General features: G+C 42.9%; 1 protein-coding gene across 2 annotated transcripts; it reads left to right on the top strand.

The window, feature by feature from the left end:
• Window positions 1-56: 56 nt before the first annotated feature.
• Window positions 57-27,917, top strand: SPG7 (SPG7 matrix AAA peptidase subunit, paraplegin). Of its 2 annotated transcripts, XM_078868544.1 has the most exons (17): window positions 57-657; window positions 6,622-6,724; window positions 12,703-12,792; window positions 13,157-13,395; window positions 14,268-14,407; window positions 15,018-15,120; window positions 16,753-16,878; window positions 17,023-17,185; window positions 18,036-18,209; window positions 19,547-19,671; window positions 20,966-21,068; window positions 21,792-21,902; window positions 23,551-23,666; window positions 23,916-24,072; window positions 24,973-25,136; window positions 26,488-26,565; window positions 27,291-27,917. In XM_078868544.1, exons 1-17 carry the CDS (start codon window positions 511-513, stop codon window positions 27,522-27,524), a joined length of 2,373 nt encoding a protein of 790 aa, XP_078724670.1. In that variant the 5' UTR covers window positions 57-510; the 3' UTR covers window positions 27,525-27,917. The 2 variants fall into 2 exon arrangements, with proteins under 2 accessions (XP_078724670.1, XP_078724671.1); XM_078868545.1 differs by lacking the exon at window positions 6,622-6,724 and having other exon boundaries at window positions 519-657.

The raw sequence follows: 27,917 nt of genomic DNA, 5'->3' as shown, positions 1-27,917 counted from the left end.
GGGCTCTGGATGGAGGTGGGGGAGGGAGCGAGGGAGGCGGCGAGGGGTGGGGGAGAGGTTTAACGGAGCGCGAGGCGACAGAGAAAGGCATCGCTCGCGCGCGGCGGTGGCGGCTGCGGCACGGAGCGCAGCGCGGGTGAGCCCCTAAAACCAAGTGACGGCGGTTTTTGACATAAAGCGAACGTCTACCTCGGGGCAATGCCGTTTTAAAACGACGCAGTTTGAAATGCAACCGTATTCAACGTACGTTTAATTTTTTTTCGTTCTCGATCGCGTCATTAACAATCCTTTTTTTTCCCCGTACGCTCGCTTTTCGCCGACGTAAATTTATTTCTGGAGAAAAAAAAAATCGTCATCATCATTGTCGCGAGCCGAGTTTGCCATTCGTGCGATCTGCATTGTCGTGACTAAATCCGGAATATAAGAAAAATAGCCGTGGCGGCGGGATATTTGTTAGAAATCTGAGGCGGCGGTTTGCGACGACAACGACGACGAAGCCGCCCGTGAAACATGGCCGCCGCGCGCCTCCTGTGCGCGCGCCTCCGCCTCGTGACGCACGCGCACTGCCGGAAGTTACGTCACGACGCTCGCCCCGCCCAAGCCCCGCATGGCGCGCGTGACACGTGCTCGCCCGGGGCGAATAGTGGGCCAGTGCAGGTAAACAAACAACAACAACCACAACAACAACCATTTATGTTGAACTTCCTTCGCCACCGTATGTAGCTAACTGTACTAATCGGAGGTGCTGTATGTGTATGTTGAACTTCTTTCGCACCGTACGTAGCCAACCGTGCTAATCGGAGGTCCTGTATGTATGTTGAACTTATTTTGCCACCGTGCTTAATCTGAGGCGCTTTGTGTTTATGATGCATTTGTGGTGGGATTACGCACTGCGCGTCGCGACGTCCACGTCTTGTGGTGTAAAAGGCGATGCTATGCCTGGAGATCCGTGGGAATTGAGCGAGTTGCTGCGGAATTCCGCAGTGGTTGAAAAGCGTTTTGTGAGATTGCCAAAATGCCTCGCCGTGCAGTAATTTGTCAGGATGGGTATATATTTTTTCCCGTGATTGGCTGCGATGCACCCTCTGCCCCAATGCACTCAAGTTAATTTTGCCTTTCACAATCAGAATTTTCATTTAAAATTGAGAAATCCGATGAGCTATAAAGCGCTTTTTCACAGCTGCCCAGTAGGGCGTTGAAGAACGTTCCAACAACAAACGGTACAAAAACATGAAAAATAAGTATAGGCTTTACCCTACCTGGCAATACAACTGGTGTTAAGATGTTCAAACACCAAATAGACACCTTTTACGAGTAATCAAGTCTGTCCAAACCACACGTTATTGTGGTGAACATGCAAACAAAACATCCTCTGTTAGCAAATTCATTGTCTTTGAAACGGGTTGGCCTTGTTTATGGCCTAATCTCACTAGTCAGACCAGAGAACTCCAAAAGGCGAACATCCAAAAACACTTTCGTAGTGAAAAGTATAAGAAAGGTAAACAAATCACCCAAACACACCAATAAAACAAAAGCCACCCTACCAGGCAAAGCCCACTGAGGTATTCACTTATTTTTCTGAAGCGACCTGGTCACAAATGATGGCTCAACAAGTGGCCCATCATTTGGATATTCATAGCACTAAAACAATCTAAATCTTAATGCATGTTTCGAAATTTACATCGTGGAGCATCGAAAAACTCCAACATTCATTCGATGGCGCTTCATAACGGAGAATTACGGGACAATTCTAGATTTGTCCCCTACGGAAGTCTTATGGATGGACTTGCCCCTGTTCGCCCGTCATAGGAATGTGAAATTTCCACCACCAAGGCTGTGAACTGGAGATAAGCATTGTTGCCTCGTTGCTAATTTGAGCAGGACATTTCTTTGAAATAGGGCAGTGCTATTGACGAGTGTTTTGTTATTATTTGCTTGTGCGTGACGGCCCAATATATATTTCATGGTTTTCCTCGTCAGTTGCGGTGCTTACCCATTTGGTGCCTGCCCTGTTACTCGGCATACATTTTGAGTGAGATGGCAAGAGATGGAGACAAGTGGTTGAGATCTAGTGAGAAAAGAGAAGAGCTATACATTGCAGATGATACATGTGAAATTAGAGCTGTATTCAACACACATTTAGTAAATTAAAAGAGACATGATAGAGGTGAGATATTACGCTATTCTGATTAGTTTTTTATGATAATTAGGATCTGACTAAAAAAAGCTGATCTTTGGTGCAATTTTTTTCATGAATCTGGGGCCTTGGAAGCTGATTGAGACACTAACCTTTTGTTTTATTCCTAGCACCACCACTGATCCCCATTTATTAGCCATGGTCATTCCACTGCTGGATGTGTAACTTGCTGACCTGTCCTTACTGGACATCTGCGAAGAAGAGCTTCATAGCTCATCGGATTCCTCCAGGATAAATAAAGATTCTGATTCTGGATGAAGGCCACCCCAGGGTATAGGAATCTCATAGGATCCTGCAATGCAACGAATCCACTCATCTCCCACACACGAGCTGATTTCACTCTCCACCTCCTGGGTGAATGTACTCACGGACATTGCTTAATTTCTCAGCTGTTGTGGCTGTATATTTACGTTTTGTGTAGTGTTGCTATACTGTGCATAATGACTCTCGTCGTGTTCATGAAGGGCAATTTTTTCCAACACCAGGCAACTCACCAGTTGTTAGACAACTGCTATGCCCATGAGGCTGAAACACTGCAGATGAGTACAGTACCCTAAAGGAATTGGCCAAACATCCCAATGCAGGTTTCAAATTAAAAATACAATTTGAGACTCGGATTTGCTCTTCAAAAATATAAAGGGCATTGGTATTGTTGTTGTTAAAGTCAAAACCAGTCGAGAATTTCCCCGTGTAAGTATGCTGCTGGAAAAAAAAAACTGTCTCTTTTCCTGAAGGCTTGATGGTATTACTTGTTAGGCCATTCAACTTTAATGTCATATGGTGCACATTTTTTATGAAACTGACGCTTCGTTATAGAGTAGGATAAATAACGTCTTTGGATTCATTTTCCTTTTTACATTCATCTTGGTCAAATACCTATTTTTAGAAACTTCTCCCTAACAGCCCAACTGTGCCGGTGCACTGTGATTTATTCAACAATTCTACAAAATAAAGGTCCTCTAGTATGCTTGAGGAGAACTGTGATTACTAGAATATGTCATGTGTATGTGATTTCCTCATTTCATGTTGACCGCATCCAAAAAAGCCATTAGATGTTTGTTAAAGGAAATGTGCACTTGTATTCTGTCATGGGGTACCCTTTTTAAACATTGTTTCGATATTGAATATCCGTTGGAGGGACACATTTAGTATGGCTGGCTACATGCTGTACAATATAAGTTCAACATAACTATATAAATTTAAGAACACGCGAGAGTACGTATACCTAGGGTTGTTTTTGAAGGTTGTCCCGGATAAATATAATGATATGAAGGCAGACAAGAACAACCTGCAAATGTGCCTAATGAAGAATGTTTTTAATCCTGCTATGACATATGGATGAGAAACATCCACATTAACAATTAATATGGAACATTACGCTGAAGTGTCCAAAGACGGTATAGAGTTGCATGCGTGTAATGACATCAAAGCAGAGTAGCACATGGATAAAATAAGAAAACATACACAGGTTAAGTCCATCATATTGACTGGAAGAAAGGCCCTGTGCAGGACATGTCAGTAGAAGGGATGCTGGCTACTGGCTAAGACTAATGGTAATGTGGCAGCCACCGAAGTCGACTTCCACTTTAGATATGGAACAAAAAATCTGCTCTTGTGCGGGGGTCGTATGGGTTGTTGCATCGTGAGGCTGAGAGATTTGACAGCTTAGGAAGGCTCTCATCCTACACTGGATAGATCATGGTTGATGATGCTACATTTGTATTTGATGCTTTTATTTTTATTGATAGTCCTGAGTTTGCATCTGACCCGGATTTGAAACGATGGGTGTATAAGATGCTGTTTATAAACACGTTTCAATGAACAGGCCGACTTGACAAATTTCATTTTGAGTTTTTTCCTTGCGTGAGAATATACCCGAAAAAAATTCCATCCATATTAGGTGATAACATTTGACGTACTGCTTCATAAACACATTTCAAAATCCTCGCTTGGGCGTGTGCCACCCAAGCAAAGCCAAGCAAAGTCACCATGAATTGACAAATTCAAATCTGATCATTGTGAGGTATTTGGTCGTATATTGTTCAGAGGCCACCAGTTACAATATAGACTTATTCAAAAGAGTTTATTTAACATTCATAAGTGAACCCATGCTTCTAGATTTGAAGCTTTCGTGACTGCAAGGATTCACCTACGTGACTACTGAAAAAACCTAAGAATATGAACCTATGCTGTTTTGAGAATGGAGATAGTTCTAGGGCAGGGTGCAAAGTAAAGTCTGAACGACGGTCAAACGATATGATCGAAGTTTGCATAGCTTTTTCGAAGGGGGTGGAGCAATATCTACGAAGCAGCCTTTTGCTCCGAGATTTATGAGTGGGCTCTGGAGAGCCGTTTCGCCCGACACATTGGAGGAGGGAAGGTCTTTAGTATGTGCATTATTAATTACTAGCATTTTGCACGACCATACAGTGTGTTGTTAATGTGTGGGCTATTTTCGATATGCAGTCGGGTAACAGTATTGATGTATTGGTCATGTAATTACAGAATATGGCATATCAACATTTCAGGGAATAGATTTTTTTTAAAGCCTAGTTCTTAGCAGGCGACAAGCCCACCGAGACAAAACACTGCTATTTCAAGAGATGGAGGGTTAACAGGAGTTTTTAAATTGCAGTTTAGCTTTTTTAATATTGAGGTTTGGGTCATGATAACTGCACAATTGCCCACTTGTTAATCATGTCACAGGGTATTTGCTGTGAACCAGGCAACATCCTGAGGGTCATGATTTAAAGCTTCCGTGACTGCAGCAATTAATGTTCTTTGGGTCTTTTGGTAAAGTCACGTAGATTGGTCCAAAGAAAATAACAAAAAACAAAAACTACGACGTTTCCATCGCAATACAAGCGGTCGTCTTCAGGAAAGGGGGGTTAGCTTCCAAAGGCAAACTATAAGGGTTTGAAATGGGCATAGCTCAAATGTCAGCAGCCAATGATAATGCAAGTGGTAGGCAGCCAACCTGACGGTAGTTGGTTTTCTACCAATCAAAGGGCTGCCAGGTGAAAATTAGCATGTTCATGAGAGATTAGCACGTTAATGGGAGATCTCAGAGCCGCAACCGAGGGGTCGGCGCGCGAAGTGGCTGTGTTGGTGTGAACTCTGTGAAAGCGCAAGTTTGAAATGGGCGTTAAGCACAACTAACATCGGAAGGTGGTAGGATGTGAACATCATAGTCAGTTATGACTTAAACTGGTTGATAACGTCCTTCCAATGATTGCTCAGTTTGTACCCATCTTCTCGATTGAAATTGTGTCTGTGTCTATATATATGGATGGCTTCATGAACGAATCTTTGTTGCTAGCCAGTGGGCTTGCAAAGTACCTTCTTCTTAGAGAAATACATTTCGTGTGAGCCCACCGCATTAAAACAATGATCAGCCACGGCCGAGGTATTGGTCCTACTGTGTTTCAGATCTCCCTTATGTTCACGAACACGGTCCGAGACATGTCGCTTAGTTTCCCCAATGTAACCACTGCCGCAGACACAGCTTCGTTTGTGGACGCCGGGGTATTGCATGTCAGGGATCACCTCCTTCACAGATGGGATTAGATCACGAATTTTATGTACTGTGTTAAATTGAACCTGGATCTTGTTTGTGTTTGCTCATGATTTTGGAATTATTTTTAGTGACCCCTGGTATTTTCTTTGAACCTATCTACGTGACTTTACCGAGGGTCACTTTGGCTTGATCAGTCGACAAGACACAGATTGCCGTTTCAACGATGTAGGGCTGTGACTATTGACCTTGTTAAATTGGACCATTGGCCTTTGGAGCAACATTTGTAGGTGGTGGTAACGGTGTATGCGTCTTGGAACTTGCATGACAAGTGATTGTACCCATTATGTTTGTATCTCCAGTCTTCGTATAGATAAGGAACCATTGTGTGCTGGTGACGTAGTGCAATTAACTTCGCATAAAAAGTAATTGCAAAACTGCTCTCAAGTTAAAATAGCCTGCAGCAAATGACTAAGTTGCGTAAGGGTGTTGGAAGTACGCTTCTGGTTTCTTTTTATTCCTGAGATTAGCCCCTTCCTCCATATGGAAGTGTGTTGTATTATTGCCTCTGAAAAGCCCTCCATGAAATTGCATGTTTTTTTCACACGGCTTGCTTCTTTGTACAGTGTTGTATGTGTCTGATATTGTTCAACCGCCTTTTAAAATTGTTTAGCAGATATTCAGTTTATATTATAAAAGTAACAATTTGCAATAATACAGTGTATGAATAGTCCTGAAATATCATTCATTGGATGCCAATGTGCTTGTGTACCCCCAACCACTAGTCTTTGAAATGTGTCTGACAGTGGTACATTTTGAATGCGTCATGCAGTGACTCATGCTGTGTGTGCGTGCGCTCGCTGCCTTTGCAGCAAAGAGTACAGTACTAATCACATGGTCTGTTGTGCAGGCACTCCTCAGCTTACATTTAAAAGGTCAATACGCAGGATTGCAACGACTGAGTCTGACACAGCTTTCCGCCAGAGACACCACTCTGCTATGGCGGAGTTTAGGTAAGGGTTTAGATTGTGTGTCCGCAGCCCTGTACTGCACCGTTGATTCCACACACTGGTTGTCAAGCTGGCCCCAGATGCTCCCACCACATCCACAGATGTATTTTTCCCGTGTGTTTTCAATTATTAATACATTTATTGGATCTGCGAAAAAGCACGCACTCATCGGCCCTGACCCTGGCCTAATATTTGTGTACTTAAATATACTGGACTTGGGAGGGAGCAGTGGTGCAATAGTTCATGCACTCGCTATACTGTGAACTCCGTGACCGAGTTTGATTCTAGACCGTAACCAATATCAGTGGTGAGGTTGATGTCTGAACCAGTCCGTGGGCTTACCCTTCACCAACTCGAAATGTCCGTCATAGTGAAGTCTGATAAAATAACCCCGACAATTGCCTTGGAGTGATAATAATGCCTTCCATCCAGCAGTTTGACAAAGGGCTGAATAAAAATGTCTACTTAATAATAAGTTGACTTGGATAAAAAAAGAGAGTTTGATTTGTTTTCAAGTGCAGTATGTTCACGCCTGCTCGCTTTTAAATTTCACACCGCGTCGTCCAACAGGAACAATATCTAATGTGTAGGATATGTAATGTTTTGGACAATTTAAAGTAGTTTTAGTAAATGTGTCGAAGTGAAGTTCTAGTCCTTTAAAACTATGCCAGTATGCCATGCTTATTCGGTGTGAACAGTCAACGGCACTGCAGTCAAAGGAATGAGGTATAATCCTGAATACAGATGACACATCTGGTTACTTGTTATTCCACGGATGATGTAGTTGGATTAAAATTAACTTGTATAGCAGTAGTCCATTATTAAATAAAATGTGCTGATGTTTTGTCGGATTTTTGTTGCTGTTGTATTGCAATTAAACTTTCAAAATAACAGGAAAAAGTGGCTGAATGCAGTCATTTATAAATACTGTACCATGCTGATTATGTCTTTACATAAGAGGGCCTCTTGCTGGCTGAAGCACCCAGATATTCCTTTTAAATATGCTCAAACATCACCACGCACTCCACACTCATTCCCCGCTTGAGTTTTCACTTCGATCGCACTACACACCCTCCTTCGGTGTCATAAATTGCCGATGGGCAGAACAAGCATGAGTGAACCTGTATGCTCGGCAACACAGTGGGGGTCAAAGTCCCTCTGTTTTCACTGATATGTTGAACTCCCTGTTTGTTCTGGAAAAAGACCTCATTTGTCCACCACATTGCATATTTTTGTAAGAAATAAAAACGGCAGTAAAATACATTGTTAGGATGCTGGTAATACTGTATTGTGTAATTGTTGTTAAAATGTTTCCATTGTCCTTTCGGTGAGGATTAGAGGAATTCGCTATCATTTTGATGTGAACCACATCAAAATGTGATGTGAACCACATCAAAATGTGCGTGCCTTTTTTATCGGAGTTCAGGAACCATCATGCAGTCGGGTGCCAGTGCAGAGCCATTCCAATATATTTTTTCCCCATAATTTGACTTGATGACAACAGCTAGGAGAACGCATAGAACACATCAAATGCGATATTTTAGAAGGAAATGTTAAAATGAAGGTTATGCGCAGCTGTTTAAGTTCTAACAAGTATTACTATGTGTATGTTAAAGTACTGTATATACAGATATCGTTTATCTGGGGTAAACGGTAGGAGGGGGGGGGAAGTATCCAAATTTCCGGGGTCCCGATTGGGGATTAGTTGGTTTGGGGGGGGGGGTATTTACCGAACTAACTAACTTTGTTTATCCGCTGTATTGACTACAGACAATTAGAAGAACCCCCCTCCCAGTATCACGTGACCAAAAACGTCACCAAATGGGGCGCGGCCAACAGGCAAGGGCATTGGGGGGACCCTTGTCTGGAGGCGTTCTGACTTGCTCACACTGACAGGGTCGCAGTCATCAGCTGCTCTCCCCTCGGGCACCAGCCCAGTCCTACCGGGTCTCTGAACATCGTGTTGAGCAAAGCTCCCTTTCCCATAGCCATCCCACGGATATTTACATGCAGAAACGTGCAAATCGTTCTGCGACACGGCACGCCAATGCAGCGTTCCACACAGCGCTGGATGGCGTGCTATGTATGCACACAGCACGCCAATGCAGCGTTGCACACCGCTGAGTTGCGTGATGCGTAGGCACACAGCACTGCAGCCCTTGCATGGCTGCTGTGTAGCGGAATGCTTTGCACAATGCTGCGGTCATGTATCTGAGGGAGAGGTATAGGAATGTAGCCTGCTTGCCATCCTGTTGAGAGAGAGACCCCAAGGACTGGTACCTCGGCAGTGCAGTGCAAAAAGCGCTGTGCGTCCATACCCGAGGAGAATGAACCATCATGCGAACTCTAGTCATCCTCGCAGTGGCTTTTTGGCTTGCTATCGAACACAGACGGTCACAGAATTGTGCGCTTTTTTAGATGCGTTTGTGTGGCTGTCTGGAACGCTCTTCTGATATTAGGAAGCCACTGGAGCTATACACTTTTAAATCTAGATTGGAAACTCATTTATTTAGAACTTATTTTTTTGTGGTTAGTTTGTCCTTCCCCTGCACCTCCGATTAGCATGGTTGGCTACATACAGTGCGAAAGAAGTTCAGCATAAATCCATACTCAATTTGGCGGCAGGATCATTTTGCCAACTTTAACCCGGATATTTGAAAGATTTTTCCAAATTACTCCATTAAACCGTGGTCGAAACCCCGTAGTTGTGTACCGTAATTGAGCTGTTATTTCTGAAAATATAACTAAGATTAAGGAATATTTTTTTATAATTTGGATGCTATCGGATAATCGCGTCAATGGAGATTCTAAATGCGTCCGCAACACGAGGCATTTAAACAAGTTATTTTTAACGTCAGATTACAACCGGTTACGAAAGCCTTCCTGACAAGTAGCAGGTCTTTTCAGAGACTTGTCAGTATAGTGTGCCCATTGTTGAATCGACGTATTGTAGTTGACAATCGCTTGTCAATATTTTCTCAAACAAAATGTAATTATTTGGCCACTCATACAAATATGCATGAACCTACCTTGCCAAAAATACCATAATTTTCGTTGACATACAAGCCCATTTTCACTGCCCCACGCGTTTCTAAATGAATGCTTACTCCTACTGCACTTAATGATGATGATGTCTGCCAGATGGTCAGTTCTGAATGCCCGACATCTAACAGGTGGGTGGGCAAGGTTGCCATGCATTTTTAATGGCGTGATGGCATGCTCGTGTTGAGACGGATCCGATGGCCACTGTATGCACGCGCGCGGTGTAAGTTTAGCATTGTCGGAACAGTGCAAGGTCGCCCGAAGAAAGCCCTGTGATGTAACCATAGCCAAGGATTGCGCAATCGGCTGTTGTTGCAGCAATTGCACAATGCCCTATACCACCAAACTGGGTGTGGAAGGAAAGACTTTAACCCGAGCTTAACTGCAATATTTTTTGTTCCCTCCCAAACCAAAATAACTTGACTACAGTGTCATTTTGTTGTAATCTTTTTAGGTTATTAGGTAAAGTATTGCGTAGATAGTTGAGTAGTGTAGTACACTTTTTTTTGCCTATACATTTTTAACTGCATTTACGCAGCTTTTCATTCTATTTAATATTCTTCCATGCTGTACTTGAACAGACTGCATTTGTACTGTACATCAATTATGGTGTGTGTATACACCTTTTTTGTACAGCGACATTTAATTTGCTTTTATTATGATCTTTTAGTTTGTGCAGGTTAGCTTTGTCAAAGTATTCTTGTGTAAAAATGAATTTTGTTGGCTTAGTTTTCTCACCACTGGGCATCCTGTTAGAACTGGTTTTGGCCAGAGAAACCCATATCACATGGGTTCTCCATGGCAGGCCTCCACTGGCTGAACTGGCCTTAATTGACTTGAATCCGGCTGGAGAGTTCAATACAGCAAGCACATTACGTTATTTTCACAAGGGCCCTCCTTAGGGACCAGTTGCTAAATCTTGTGCGCAACACAGACGCGGCACGTGCCATGATGACACATCCTTTGCATTACCGCCTGGTTTCCATCGTGGAGAAATGCAATAAAACATAAAGTCAAACCTAACCGATTCCTTGCTTGCAATTTTAACAAATATATTTATTTAACATAGTTTCTTGACCTTTACCCCCTGCCTAATATTGTGACCAGTGTGACGAGCAAAAAGAAAGCTTTTTTTTATTTCATTATTTGGTTTTTCTTGACCAGACTAACACATAAACTGGGTTAAGCTGTTTTAAACGAAAATGCAGTCTATTTGTTTAGTTTAACACGCACATCGCCAGACAATTGAACTGAGTGGCACATGTCTCATATCTACATTGAACCCGTGATCATGAATGCTTCCAGGCTTGGGTTTGAGTATGGTTTAGTTGCCCTTAAAGGGAGGTTGGGCATCTGGTATTGGATACCGATTATGATTGGTTTGGTTAGACCTGGTCGTCGTGGGAACAAGAGATCGTCAGGCCAGACCAGTGCCTCCAGGGAGCCCCCCGGGTGTTTCCCACTGCTTGTGGGAAAAGTGGGTATACCAGGGCTGTCCACAGGCCTCGTTACAATTGGTTATGGAAATGAGGCATTTTTGTTTTTCTCCACCCCTACTGAATGACCTCATTAGTTGCACTTTGGCCATTGCACTCTTCAAAAGTTTGAAGATCTAGCCATTTATTGTCTTTGGGGCTATAATATTTTTATGAAACGTTAATCCTCTGTTTTAGGTTGAAATTTGCAATAACCTCCAATGTATATTATCTAATGTTTATCAGTATTTTGTGTAAGTACAGAATGACGTTTTGTAATTCTTTAGAAGGATTTTTTCTATTTTAAATAGGTTTGGTGTTTAAAGTGATATATCTGTATGTCATCCGTGTTTATTTTGGAATCGTGAATTATAGTCGACACTTTTTTAAATTATTTAATTTGTTAACACCATGGTAAGTGTTCAATTATAATAATGGGAACAATTTGTCAAAGTATTAACGCTGTTTTCTCCAGGGATAAATTTGTCAAAGCACTGCAGTGAAATTGATTGGTTCTACTGGCCCCAGTAGGTCATGTTAGTTTAAAATTTGCATGCCCAGTGCTTAAACACACTAGCCCAACATTTTTGGCTGGCTCGTGCACAATGGAGAGAAAACTAAAATAAAAATTACATTTCTAGGGCATGCTTTATAGGAATCCTCTGTTTTTTTTAATAAGAGCTAGCATTTGCGGTGCATTTCTCAAAAAATTATTTACCTCCTGTTATGCTTGGTTTTACAATATTAGATTCAAGTGTAATATAGTTTTTTACATCTATCAACCGTGGTTTGCTCTTTCCCCGAGCCTTTGCAGTGAATAGCCATTGTATGTTTAAAATCTTTCCATATTGCAATTGGTATATGACTATTATGGAAACTTAATTATGTGAAGCCCAAATTAAGGTTATAAGGCACACACAACCACATCGGGGAATAGCTGCCAGCTTGGGATAGGGGTAGCTAATGAAAGAAGATGTATTTTTTTGGCAGCTGTTTTACCCAATCCAAAGATAAATCGGATCTTAAAAACCAGGCTACAATGTATCTTATAGACTGCCAATACACTCACCGAGGTTAAGAACCAGGCTACAGTCTACATTATAGATAGGCGGGACACTCACTAGATTAAGAACCAGACTACAGTCTACATTAGTGTTTTTAAATTGTTTTATTTCTTTATTTTTATTCACTTTATTATTTTTTTCTATCTACATGACTTTACCGAAAGAACCAAAGAATATTAATTCCTGCAGTAACTAAAGTAATATATCACGACTGCATATTTCAATGTTTGATTACTCTTTTAGGGGATTCCGAGGATGTACTACATCTAAAAATAGAGCCAAAGGGAATAGTCATGTACAATTAATGGCATCAAAATGACTAATCACCCACGAGTTTGAAAGCATATTTACACTTTCTGTGTTATATAACGCTCTTTTTGTCCTTTGTCCTGGGCTGCAGTCAGCAGCTTGCGCTACTTCAGTACACCACCGCGTCCACGGGGCCAGAAGAACGATGACGAGAAGCAGACATCGGGGGAGGATGAGGAAGGTATGGACGTCTCCGATTGGCACACCGTCTCGCCACACGGCTTACATCATTGCAATTTGGGAAGAGCACTTTGTTTGATTACTACTTTGTAATCAACAAAGTACGTTCTGGTGCCGCAGGACGGTTTTTGCAAATGGGTACTGCACGTATACTGTACAGTTATCATTTATGTGCTAGAGATCACAACATGCAGTTGTGATCACACGTAGTTATATGTTGAGTGCGTTACTCGGATTTGAATAGAAATATTCGTCCTTTGAAATTCAAGAATAATGCAATCTGCTCCATGGCACCCCCTACAGTTTGCATGCATGTGTGCAGTGGATTGACCGTGGCTTATAATCATGATTGTGTGTGGGTACAGAAAAGAAGCAGCAGGAGGAGGAGCGTCACAACAACATGGCTCGACTGCGCACACTTGTGGTCACGGGCATTGTGCTGCTCTTGGTCAACATGCTGACCGACACCCAATCCAGCGTGTCGTGGAACGATTTTGCCAACGAGATGCTCGCCAAGGGGGAGGTGGCGAGCGTGCAGGTCACGCCTGAGAGCGAGGTGGTGTACGTCACCGTTCACCCCGGCGCCGTCATCTCCGGTCAGCAGGTCTGCTTTTGCGGCGCTTCTCCGTGCACCCCTGAACGTATTCTTCCTACATTAGTGGGCGAGGTGTTAACCAACTCGACTGGTATGCAGGAGGCGGTGGGTTCGATCTCGACCACTGAAGCCTGTATGTTTTGAGTTTGCATGTTCTCCCCATGGTCATGTTGATTTTACTCCGGGTCTTCCCGTTTCTTTCTGTCCACATTTAGAATCAACGTGCATTTTGAGTATTTGGCTGCTATACATTTCCACATGATGAGCCACTTCGTTGACCTATCATTTGTGGCCAAGTCACTTCTGAAAAAGAGCTACGTAGCTCAGTAGATTGCTGTTGTCGTAAACTGTCCTCCATCCTGCACAGTTTTCTAACCTATTGCAACGTCCAACAATATTTTTTGGCACGTTTAATTCTGAACTTTCCTACCCTATACAACCAAGGAAAGTCCAGCATAATTTGCATGAACCTGTATTCAAAGGCTAAACATATGTTTTATAGCTGCTTTCTTAAAATCCTGCTATGTTACCTGCACAGTAACAGATATTCATCTTTTTAAGTGTGATTTTGAGTACAGTATTTGTCAGTCTTTCTGCATTTGGTTGAATTGTCACTTCTCACAATAAATATGGATTTTAATGCAGTATTATTGCCTTTGGTGCAATAGAACATCAGTACGCCCTTGACCAATGTTCTACCGCGCCTGTTGCGTGTGTGTTAAATCTCCCAGTGCAAAACAGCTTGGAGTTTTATTTGGTATAAACTGCACTTTTGGTAGGGTGTAGCGGTTAATTGTCATCGCTACACAGTTCTAAACTTTTAATGTCAATAGTCGATACGATCATCATTCGCATGCCTTTCTGACCCCATTTTTCAACAGAGGGTGGCGAGGGTGTATTCGATGCGGGTCCCAAACATTGACAAGTTTGAGGAAAAGCTGAGGACTATTGAGAATGAGCTGGGCATTGACCCGAAGGATCGAATCCCCGTCATTTACCGTCGCACGTCCATGCTCCAGCGGTGAGTGTATAAAACGGGAGGGCTTGCAAATAAAAAGTACAAAACCTCGTGCCTGTTTCAACAAATGGAGAATATAGATTGATGGTTCTCCCACTTGACCTACATATAAGCTTTAGGTAAATTTAGGAACTTTGAAATCATGTTCGGTGAGCACACTGCACTATATACCCGGTAAGATGAGTATTATCTCTGGCCACGGATAATTTCAGTTGTGAGTTATATCTGAACCGGTCTTTGGCCTCCACCCCTTCACCCACCCGCACTGACCAGCATGGTGGAGTATGGTTTAACAACCCCTAGAACAGCACTGTATGAGAGGCCTTCATTCAGTAGTAAATCAACAAACTGCTATCATTTATAGTTGTTCAAGCTAGTATTGCTACAGCTTTAGTGGATGATATTGCATAAAATAGCTTAAGTTTGTGATCTTTGAATTTGTCATTGTTTGCAATTTAACACACATTTGGTGTTGGTTTGTGAAATATTAAATAGGTGGGACTGGCGAAAAACACAAGGTACTTCTATGATTATGAATATTTATACTTACGCGAGTAAACCCCAAAAAAAAACGTATTATAAATTAATATTTATATTTGTACTGTTTTCATAGGATCGTGCAGATGCTGGCAATCTCAATGGCCGGGATCTTCCTGTTCTGGATGCTGTTTCGCCAGGGTATGAGTGCTGCGAAGGAAGGAACATTTGGCGCTTTTGTAAGTTGTTTATCAATATTTTTACTACAACTCACCTTCCTGCCCCCAGCTGCTCTCTGTTTATTTTATTTTCCAGTCGTCGCTGGGAATATCCTGAGTTCTCACTTAATCCATCCACAACTGTAAGCACATCAAACGTGTTTGTGCTTTATGTATGTATGTAGAAATTCGTTCGCACCATACATAGCCAACCGTGCTAATCGGAGGGGCGGAGGAAGGGAAAGTTCTAAAGAAATTAGTTTTCAATCGAGATATAAAAGTGCATAGCTCCACTGGCTTCCTAAGATCAGATGGAAGAGCATTCCAGATGGCTGCAGAACTGCATCTGAAAGCACGTGATGCAGTGACCGTCTTTGTTCGATGGTTCGCCAAAAGCCGCTACGAGGATGTCCAGAGTTTGAGTGATGGTTTATGCTCCTTGTACAAATGTTTCAGAAGTCTCTAGAATGTTTAGTCACTTCTCAAAGCAAAGCACTGTTTTATCTGCAGTTGTATTTAATCATCAGGTCATCACCGATTTAATAACTTCACCATTATTTTAAAAATCGATTCAGCAATATGCAGTTTTCAATATACAATGACAGCGCATTAAACATTTTTTGTACATGTACAGTCGTTTTGTCATCTCACCGCTGCTAGACGTGGGTTGTAGGGATTGTTTTGTCAGTATGCTGCTGTACTTCACAATGTTCCTCCCTGTGGGTTGGTGAATGTGGGGAGCATTGCCAATGGATTAGGCTGCACTGCCCCCTACTGACCACAACAGTCCCGGAGCCGACGGCAAATATTAAGCGTGGCAGTCGCTCATCCAAGCACTATCAGTGCTGAGCCATAATTATCTTTCGAGATCTGACGAGCTCCCTGCATGTAAAGTGATTTAGTCATAAACACTACGTTTTTACATGCTCATAATACAACCACAAAGAGGTTATCTTGGCATCTGATACATTTTTACACAATTAAAACTCATTGCAGGTATACTAATTTAGCACGGGTAACACAGTTTTATATTGAAATTCCATGTGGGTAACAAAATAAGGTTCAGACAGAGGCTGCTACAATTCCTTACAGGTATAAACACCGCTGCTTCGATGGAGAATATCAATGGCCTCAATCTCTCTTGAGAGCTGCGGTTGGCTTCCTGCCACACTTGCTTGTGCTTGGAAATACCACCACAACTTATTAGATGCACATTCACCAACCAAAAATAATCGGAGTACTTGTTGACTTGGGATTTATATTCCCACGAGCGGGACAATGACTACATCTGCTTGGCGATGGTGTAGGGTTGTTTTCTGGGCGTCCTGCATCGGAAACCACGTTATGTTGACTCTGTGGCCTTGACTATGGCAGGGTTTTAACCCGTCGCTTCCTCTTGTTGCATAATGCTTAATCCAAGCAGTTAAATGGCATCAAAGAATTCTAATAGGTTTGCAATTTGGCCACAACTCTTTATTTATCTAATATGTCCATTGTCTGCGATATTGCACTATGAATGATATTGATGTTTGCGTAATATTAAATGGACTTATATCATTTAAAGTTTTGACAATAGAATGCCTGACAGACGTAAATAGGACCGCTTAGAGGTGTACTAAATGTGCACGTGTCCACATCTTGCACATCTGCCAGAATCAGCTGCGTATGGCACGATTCACCGTGGTGGACGGGAAGTCCGGGAAGGGCGTGAACTTCAAGGATGTTGCCGGTATGCACGAGGCGAAGGTGGAGGTCATGGAGTTTGTGGATTATCTGAAGGTACAGCAGCTGATTGTACACCCACCCAATTGAAAGATTAATTATGAACCTTGCATCATATTTGAAAAGTATTTAGGTTTCACCTGATGTTGCAATTAAGTCCTTGCTGATCTCTGGACCCCCCCCACCTCGCCCTTCTCCCAGGCCCCGGAGCGTTACTTGCAGCTGGGGGCTAAGGTGCCCAAGGGGGCACTCCTCCTAGGTCCCCCAGGCTGCGGGAAGACACTGCTTGGGAAGGCTGTGGCCACGGAGGCCCAAGTGCCCTTCCTGGCCATGGCCGGCTCCGAGTTTGTCGAGGTTATTGGAGGTAAGGGGGGGGGGAGGTTTGGGGGAGACCCATGTCTGTACCTAAATGTAATTGGCAGTACAAAGTTGAAATCGTTGGGTTAAGCGAGCGCAAATGGACTGACTCGTAAAGGAAAATGCAGCCCAAAACTATTTCCCAGTAGATATTTTTTAGTGTTGTCTTCTTGACTGTGCCACATACATCTCTTGGACTGTGCAACACAGATCTGTAAATAAGAATTTTTTTTCATGTTTGGGTCACTGATATCAGGCCCTTATGATGTAATACAATGTCATTTCAATGATGTCATGAACTTTGGAGCATCTGACAGTGATTAGTTTTATCAATAAAGCTTCAAACTGAATGTCAGACTCGGACCCTAGATTTATATCTACAAGATCAATTTGTATTCTTGGTTCTTTGGTAAAGTCACGTAGAAGGGAAATAATAAAATAAAAATATAAAACAATAAAATTATCACGACGTTTCGACTGCAACACAAGCAATCATCATCAGGTGCGAAATCCTCAGCAAGAAAAATTTCTTGCTGTGAAATCCACAGCAATAAAATTCACAGCAAGAAAATGTTCTTGCTGTGGATTTCACACCGGGTGATGATTGCTTGTGTTGCAGTCGAAACGTCTTGAATTGTATTGTTTTATATTTTTATTATATCCCTTCTACGTGGCTTTACCGAAAGAACCAAGAATATTAATCCCTGCAGTCACGAAAGCTTTAAACCAAAATTTAAGAGCAATTTGGTTTTGGCTTGTGTCTCTAAACAATGTAGCAGACAGAGCCCTGTTATGACGAATCTCTGTCGCTTTGCGTGACGCAAGTAAACCTGTGCGACGGACGTGTGTGTGGGCAGGGCTTGGGGCGGCTCGTGTGCGCTCCCTGTTCAAGGAGGCACGTGCCCGGGCACCCTGCATTGTCTACATCGACGAGATCGATGCTGTGGGCAAGAAGCGCTCCAGAAACACGGGCGGCTTTGCCAACACGGAGGAGGAGCAAACGCTCAACCAGCTGCTCGTCGAGATGGATGGTGCGTGATGGTCGAGCGTTGCGCATATTATGCTTTGCACTTTGTGTGCCATTTAAGTGTCATTCATATACAGCCCTTTGTCAATCCACTGCTGGATAAGGGCCTCCCCATAATGTCAGGCATGAGAGTTGTTGAGACCATACTTCACCATGCTGGTCAGTGTCAGTCGGTGAAGGTGGCGAGCATAGATTGGGAGCATAAAGTAGTACAGTGCAACAATGGATTTTGTTGCACTGCCCACGAATGCCCACAAAGAGGCTGAAAGACTACAAAGCTTTGTTTTTATGTATCGTGGTCACCCACCCAAGCACTGATCAGATTAAATCCTGTGTATCTTACAAGAACTGAGACATTGATGTATTCAGGTTGATTTGGTCACCGGCATGAAGTTTTATCAGTAGTCGACTTTTTCTTCTTGTTGGTGGTGTGTTGTACTCTCTTGCGTACAGGCATCTAACATTGTTGTTACACCACGACTGCCTGTTAAAGTGGCCATGTAAAAATAATAAGCGTCATGTAAGTAGGGTGATGATCTCGGCAACACGAGTATCATTGCCGGTCCCGGTTTATGTTCGTGACGAGTGATATCTGAATTGGTCCTGGACTCCACCCTTCACTCTACCCACAGTTGACCAATGTGGTGATCTACGGGAAAACAACCATGACAGACCATGGCGTAGGGGGTTCTTCTTCCAGCAGTGGGTTGACTCAGGGCTGTATTAAGTGAGGGATTTGGTTAATGGTGGCTAATGTGGTTTGGAACTTTCCTTGTGTATCGCGAGTTCTTGTTCTTACGTAGATAGGTTCAAAGAAAATAATAAAAAATAACAGTAGTTTTTTGTTATTTTTTATTATTTTCTTTTAAGTATCGTGGTCACCCACCCAAGATAATAATAAAAAATAACAGTGGTTTTCTGTTATTTTTTATTATTTTCTTTTAACCTATCTATGTGACTTTACCGAAAGACCCAAGAATATGAATTCCTGCAGTCACGAAAGCTTTAAGTCAAGATTTTATCGCTAGTTAAATGTTAATGTCCCATTTTATTGAGGGACCGTTGCGTTGTTATCTTGGTGTGCTCTGGGACTGTTTTGTTGTTTTTGCTGCCTTGCCCAAGCTTGATAAATTTGGACTTATATAAATAATGAATGTATACATTACTTATATTTAGTTACTTGCTTACCATTTTCTCTTTTTTTCAGTGCTGTAGTTACTTGTATTGTTTACTGTCGTAACTTTCTGACCCGCGCCCATACAGGACGTGTGTGAGAAATAGCTTCATAGCTCATCGGATTCCTCCAGTCTAAATCAAGGTTCTGATCAATCCTGCCCTCAGGAATGGGCCCCAAGGACCACGTTATCGTGCTGGCCTCTACAAATCGTGCCGACATCCTGGATGGTGCGCTCATGCGTCCCGGCCGCTTCGACAGGCACATCTACATCGACCTGCCCACACTGCAGGTGCTGCCTTGGCTATGCGGCCATTCGTGTAACGTATTTCACATAAACGAGCTCGTTACTTCATTCGGTTCAAAGCATTTCTCGTTCTGCTCCATCCCCCTCGGACTGCTCAACTTTGGAATTCGCTCCCATCTTTTCTTTTTTTTCCCCAAACGCTTATAACTTCTCCCAACTGAAATATAGTAACTGTAATTTACAACAGCTGTAGTATTGCTGTTTGTTGCTGGCTGCTCGGCGTTTTCACCTTTTTGAGCCTATGCTCGGTCACCAATTTAGAATAACGGTTTTATCTCATAATAATAGAAGCATGCTCACTTCTTTGTAAACCTGTAAATAAGAATGCGAGGACGTCTTGGTGAATTGAGTGTTTTACGTTTCAATTGGGAGATGTTGAGGGTTAAATTTCCGTCCCATTGCTGGCTGTATTACTTTTGATGGCCAAAGTGCCGTATTTGTCACACCCATTTCCAGTTGTATGTGCATGCAGTGGCAATCTTGATGAAGCAGGACAGCTGTTGGACATAATCTGTAATCGCTGTGTGTGTGTCCCCGTAACCTCTGCATTGTGGCGGTGGCCTTCATGAATGATGCTAGACATCTGTTGACCATAATCTGCGCAGGCATTCCATTTTCCCGTGGGTTTACAATGTAATTGAATGTGCCGTTATGGTGGATGTGCCAGGTGTTATGTGTTGTCAAAAAGTGACATCCGGGAAGTGTTATTTTTGTTTAACTCTTTATGTTAACACCCATCTGGCAAAATTCCACAGAAGCAATTATTTCTCAACCATTAATTGGGTCGTATGTATATTTAACATTTCCTTTAAATGAATTTGGTGTCCCAAGCTACACTAACAAGAAATACAATAATTTATCGTAACTAGTAATAAATTGGCATGTTTTGTTTTTGTGACAAACCTTACAATTTGGCTGTATCGAGTGGTGGCGGTTTTAATGACACATTATATTTACGTGATCTAACCCAAAAACCTCTTATGGATAGAACTTAATATTTGTTGTACAGCCTTATACCACATCTGTTACAGAAGTCCACATTTGACAAGTGTCCATACATTTGGACAATTGCTATTTATTTTGTTATGTTTGTGACACCTAACAAGTGAATAAATAAACGAGTGGCCACTGCTAAATACGTTGGCTATTTATGAAGAACTTATTTCTTTTCCCGCACTATTGTACATCACAATTTCCCTGTAATGTTCTGATCCATCGGTGGGTTACGGTTACAAATGAGCTGGAATCACATTGTACGTTGTGTTTGTTTGCATCGCAGGAGAGAAAGGAGATATTTGAGCAACACCTGAAGAGCTTGAAACTGGCCCAGCTGGAGACTCACTACTCACAGCGGCTAGCAGAGCTGTCGCCAGGTTTCAGTGGTGAGACGGAGTTTTCATCGCACACATTCCAGTTTTGTGGCTTTTTGTGCCCATATAGCTTTCCAAGGACACACATTCACATACTGCAGTGTGAAATTAATCGGAAGCGTTGGTATTTTTCTGCGACCTTAAAAACAATACATTTCATAGTAACACAAACTATTTCGGTTATCTTTAAAATGTTTTTCAAAAACATTCCTTTGGTAAGAAGAACCGTTCAAACGTGCTATAATAAGCACGTTTTGAATCGGGCTGCTACTCGGCAAAATTAGCTTTGTACTTTAGATGTACAAATCTGAGAATGCAAATTGGCCTCTTATGAAATGTATGTTGAACTTATTTTGCATCGTACGTAGCCAACTGTGCTAATCGGAGGTACGGGGGAAGGACAACAAACTAAACGCAAAAAATCAGTTCTCTAGAAATGAGTTTTCAACTTGGACCAAAGTCAATAAATGTAGATAAAGCGGCATCTGTCAATTTAACTCCAAATGGAAAACATACAGCATTTTTTTTCCCCCATTCATATTGAGCATTTTTGTCACGCAAGTCAACCGCCATGTGCGGTGTGTGTAACGCCGGGTCTCTGCTCATTCTGTTAATTGGGGGGTCGGAGTTATGATTGGTCCCTACTGTTGTTTTCTTCGTGCGCCATGCCTGCGTGGCGTAACAGCATACGGCCTGTTGGTAAATGAGCCTTTGATGCGACGGTTTCCCCTGCAGGAGCTGACATCGCCAACGTCTGCAATGAAGCGGCGCTGCACGCGGCGCGGGAGAACAGCAAATCCGTGGGGGTGGACGACTTTGAGTACGCCGTGGAGAGGGTGATCGCTGGTGGGTTCGCACGCTGGTAGGAGCACAAGTGTCCATGGCACGTGCACGTGTTACGTTTGGGTTCTTTTATTTGAACGTCTTCTATTGCCTTTGGTCGGAGTGACCAATGTAGAAGTAAGAAAAAGGTTGCGCCTAGAAGAAGAGGACTTGATGCAGGCAGTGATGAGAAGAAAACTTGGCACAATTTGGACACATGTAGGATGGACAGCAACAGGCAAATTTGGATAAATGGAAGGAACCCGAAAAGAGAGGAGGAAGACCTAACGGAGAATGGCTCTTGACGACGACATAAGAGATCGGTGCCAGAAGGATGTGGCACTGCTTGAGCGTATTGGCACAAGACGCAAGAAAGTGGAAACAAATGACGAAATATGCAGTGGACACCTCCGGGCTTATCTGCCCATGGACCGTGGTGATGATGGTGATTGCCTGTGGTCGTTATTGCGTGTTGTCCTGAAGCCCTGAGCCCTTGGGTCGACAAACTAATTTCACAAAAGACAACGAGCTGACTTGGTGCATTACTTTGCATACTGCTGTTGGAATTCGCTGACTCGTGCTGAACTCGGTTGGTTTTTAGCCACCACATGATAAAGTCTGTTTTATGACACGTAAATTTTGCTGCGGTTGAGGATATCTAAATTAGTTTGCTTCTTGGCTTTTGACAGCTCTCATTTGTCAAGTTGGTGTGTGTACGATTTCACCTTCAAAATCTCTCGATGAAAATACTTCTCACAAATGACCATAAAGGATACATTTTATATATATTAAAAAAATGCAAATAAGTGTTTCACTTTAAAGATGATTCACAGTACAGTGTAGTTTGCATATCTTCATTGTAAAAGATAATGTCCCAACACACTCTCACCTGATTCATAATTGGTTTCTTTTGGGTTATGTCATAATGAATGTGTCATAAACCCTCCTCTGCCCAACAGCCGATTTAAAAACAAATTGTCACGTGAATCAAATGTGCCAAATGTATTACTGCTTCAGAACACCGGTGGTGTTGGAGAGTAATCTCACAACATTTGAAATTACGATTCCAGCTCATGTTACGAACCTGATGATGCTGGATGTAATCTCCAGCAAAACGTCATTCCCATCTAAAATATTGTAAGATTACTCCCGAGACAACACCACCGGCGGTCCTGCTGAAGCGATAATAAGTTTGGCACGTTTGAGTCACGTGGCACTTTTATTAATTGGCTGTGTCAGGTGGAGGAGGGTTTACTCAAAAAAAGTACACGACCTAATCCAAAAGAAACCTGAATCATAAAATTGGTCATGAAAGCCTGCATATAAAAATTGACTCTCGCATGCTAAAAGAAAATCGATATTTTGGACAGTATTGATATCTGAAGCAGAAAATACACCAAAAGGTGTTTTACCAAACTGCATAGCTTGCTATATTCTCAGGTTTTTTCGGTAAAGTCACGTAGGTAAAAACATTAAAATTAATGAAAGTAAAATAAAACAAAACAAAATAAAATTCACGACGTTTTTTACTTTCATTAATTTTAATGTTTTTACCTACGTGACTTTACCGAAAAAACCTGAGAATATGAATCATTGCAGTCACGAAAGCTTCAAATCTAGAATGCATAGCTTGCCTCTATCTTACAGCAGCACCTCCCCTTCACCTGTACAGGGACGGCAAAAAAGAGTAAGATTCTGTCGAAGGAGGAGCGGCGGATTGTGGCTTTTCACGAGTCTGGTCATGCCGTGACGGGGTGGCTCCTTCAACACACAGACGCCGTCTTGAAGGTAGGAGAAGCCGATGCGGCCTGCACCACATGCTTCTCTGCATCCATGGGAAACACCCGGTGCAGCAAATTAATCATTTTGTTTTTACGTAGCATAGAAATGGTACAACAAATACAAGTTCTGGGAACGCCCATGGGCATGCTTCCCATGGCGTTTCTTTTTCCCCATCGGTGTCGATAAAGTTTCAGCGCTGACCTCCTCGGCCTTGCTTTTAAGCACTTCTAAGAACATTGCCGATGTCTTTGGTAGGTATCGATTGCACCGCGCACCAATGCGGCGCTGGGGTTTGCACAAATCCTGCCCCGAGACCAGTACCTGCACTCTACAGAAGAGCTCTTTGAACGTATGTGCATGGCACTGGGTGGACGTGTCGCCGAGGCCATCACTTTCAACAAGGTCACAAACGGTACCTGCACAATTTCTGTAACTCCTAAAGCGGGGGTGGGAAACATTCACGGGGACTGCAGGCCGTATACTTACTTTCATATAGGCCATAGGCTACCTCCTTCGGAACAGGCCGCAGGTGATGTGTCACTGTGCTGGAGGAGAGATTTTTTTTTTAACTCGCAACGCTGTTGCTAATTTCAGTGCACACGTTCAATTATGGCACAAGTGTGTGTGTTAATGTAAGGCCCGCCGAAGGTATTTGAAGTTCTCTAAACTTGTTATATTTAGAGGTGTAATTGATTTATAATAAGTTTCTTTGGAACATTCGTTGTTGATTACTTAAGTTAATTGGATTGTAAAAATATTTAACTGCCAAGCCATGTGACAATTTACCACGTTTCCGCTCCTTGGGAATTATATTGTCCCGATGTCGGATTGTGATTCATGACCCATCATATGACAGGAAATGAGTGCTCTACATTTTTTTTTTTACTAATTAGAAATGAACCTTTAACAAAAATATTTTTATCCCTATTCACAGTATCACTTTAAGTTACCATAATTATACCACTCGTAACCCTTGTATGAATATAAGATTGTTACACACCTCCCAATTGCTAAACTACTAATTGTGTGGTCGTTATTGTAAATGACTGCAGGATAATGTCCTGTCTGAGTTGATGTACCTAATGAAACAAATTCTACCTGGCGCAGTCTGTCGGCCAGTTCTCGGTTAGCAATGTGCTCAACTTCAAATTGAATGAGGGTCGTTTGGTTTGAAGCGCAGATTTTTGGTCTTGCCGCAATTAACCATAACACCTTTAGTACAGACTTATGAGCACAGTTCAATACACATACGCGCACCCCCAAATGATGACTTGTGACGTGATGCGTGCTTGCCTTATGTGTCATGTGGCAGGTGCGGAAGATGACCTCCGCAAGGTGACTCGGTTGGCGTACAACATGATCCGCTCATTCGGCATGAACGAAGTGGTCGGTCACGTGTCCTTTCCGTCGGCCGACGAGGAAGGAGTCCCTGGGCGTCGCCCCTACAGCCGAGCCCTGCAAGAGGTCATGGACCATGTGAGTTTGTATAATAATAATAGTAATACAGTTGCACTGGTGTAGCTCGGTGAATCTCAGGGTTACTACTGGTAGGAACCTCCTGGTTACACCAGCCCACAGGGGATTATTGTGTCCGTCCGTCATGCAGGGAGAGGCTGGATGGGGAGGAGCTGGGTGGGGAGGGGCTGGGTGGGGAGGGGCTGGGTGGGGAGGGGCTGGGTGGGAGGGGTGGGGCTGGGTGGGGGGTGGGAGAGGGGTAGGGCTGGGTGGGGAAGGGCTGGTCACCCCGTGGTGCCCTTATAAAACTTTACGTTTAACCTACTCACGCCGGCTTGTGCCCGCCCTCACAGTCGGGCATATTTGCTGAATACACCACGCCGCCGTTGACCCTGGCCATTGACCGAGCAACCCAACGTTCCTACCAGCTCGCTCCGCAGGAATGTGTTTTGCAGTGGAGGTCTCACTTGAAATGATTGCATTGCTTGGTGAACATGTTTATTGGAGGGAGGGAAACTCGAAGTTCCAGGAGAAAACGCACAGAAGGAGACGGCATTCAAACGCTGCAGAACTGTCAGAGACCTACTGGCTGTACTGGCCACTCATTTTCATGTAGGTGGCTGTTGCATGTATGTCATGGCTCCATCTACTCGTGATCCATCTACTCAATTTGTTCAGTTGATGTTCAGCACCACCAATCATGTGACCTTGCTCCACTGGGGAATTTGCTGGTTTTTCTATGCCAGTTATAGTTCTGTTTGTTGACATATCTTAATTATTTTTGGTGTCTTGTGGTCTGGGAACATGTAAAATCAAAATTTGACTTGACAAACTGCTGAGATTTAAAACCTGCTTCTGAGTACCCATGGAAAAATAGTATGCACAACTTTGGTCCGATTTGGGTTTCCCAGTTTAAGTGTATTTAAATGCAATGAAGCTTCACCAAATATGGAGCTAACTGTGCCCACGTAAGAACATGTCCAGCGCTCCTACGCTTACATCAAGATGCGTGTGTGAGTTTGGGAATGTGCGCATGTATAGAGGATGCCTGTGCAATTTTAGTAATGCACGTTAAGATATGCTGGAATTTGCTTCAGACATCTATTTTGCTGGTATTTCTACATGATATGAACCATAGCTTATTTTATATTCTGGGCATGAGTCATATAATGTTTGATCATTAGTGTGTGTAGAGATATGCATGTGTACGTTTGCATGAGAGAGCATTGGTTTCCCAATTTGTAAACTATCTTTTACGATGTTCATCCGAAAAGTTTTCTGTCAATTTCTTGAATTTGCAGAGCAACTGAAAATTGTAAATTTTCTAAAATTGTATTGTTTGTTGGCATTTGTTCTGGCTTATCACTTGCAGGAAGCACGGAAGACGGTGGCACAAGCATACAGACGAACAGAAAAACTGCTTCTTGAAAACCGTGACAAACTAATTTTGGTAACCCATGCACGTGCAGACTCAATTAGCACACTAATGTAAAAATGTATTGGTCACAAGTAGTGCGGCTCATGATGCACTTGTGCTCATGTCAGTGTGTGTGTGTATGCACATCCACTTACAAATGCAGTTATTTTGTGTTTTTTTTATTCATATCTGGTAACAAAGCTACATTATTATTTTTCGAAATTACAATCTTTAAACTGCATTGCATGAGGTTGAGGTGAAGCCTCCTTAAGGCTTCATCCTCCTTTAGTAGGTCGCTTGACCCCATTGGCTATACCCAATTAATGAAATCTACATTGCATAACATAGTGACCTATAACTTCACAAGGAATTTCCCCAAACTACCACCCAATCACTGTTGCACTAAAGGTGGTATAATACCACCTTCTGTCGGGTCATTATTTTGTACAGTGCTCCTACCTCTTCCAATACATCTGGCCAGCGTGGAAGAGTAGGCCAAATACCCTCTAGAGACGTTCTTTCGAGCTTCCTCTCGTCGAGGCCCTTGGGTCAGCAGTGGCATAAGCAAGAAATATCAGGGCTGAAAACTACCTTTTGCCGAGCTTTATCATCAATACCGTAGGCCCCTACTTCCAGTCAGAATGAGTCCTTGCTCACGACCAGAACAAACAAAAAAACATACTGAAGTGTTGTGACTGACAAATGACATTATTAATGTAAGATTTGTGTGTGTTTTTTGCCTACGCTTCTGTCATCAGTTGGCGGAGGCACTCCTGGAGCACGAGGTGGTGAGCTATGACGACATCGTGAAGCTGCTGGGCCCTCCTGCGCACGGTCCCAAGCGCCTCATCCCGCCCCAAAGCTGGGTCGAGGCGGAGAGGGACCGGCAGGACACCGGGGAGGACTCTCCGGATGACGCCGCTCGCAAGAAGCGGCGGCCGCGGCCCCGGCCGGAGGGAGAGGAGGAGGAGCCCGAGATGCAGCCGCTTTGAGAACCGCTCCGGCCGTGTGCAGCGGCGTTACTCTGTCGTGCACTCGCACAGAACAATCCAGTTCTCTTGGGCCTTTGTGAATGTACAGTGCCCCCATGGCCTTCAGTAAAGTGGCCCTACACGGACGTCACACAGACTCGCATACAAATGTGCAGCTGCTACAGTTATAATTTGCATGGCGGGAAAAGTAAATTTTACAGATTGCAAAATAAAAAATGAACTGTTTTGGTTATGTGTCAATGTAAATATAAAATGAGCGCTTATTGAATTTGTATTTTTGAAAGGCTGTTTTTCAGACCTCTGTCATTATTTAAAAACTGCTGTATTTAAATAAACGATTTAAGACCTATTTGTGTTTATGTATGCTCATTAAATCTATTTTACATGCTTCAA

Source organism: Lampetra fluviatilis, chromosome 26 (genome assembly GCF_964198595.1).
Source record: "Lampetra fluviatilis chromosome 26, kcLamFluv1.1, whole genome shotgun sequence".
Classification (NCBI taxonomy): Eukaryota; Metazoa; Chordata; class Hyperoartia; order Petromyzontiformes; family Petromyzontidae; genus Lampetra; species Lampetra fluviatilis.
This window is presented reverse-complemented; position numbering and strand designations above follow the sequence as displayed.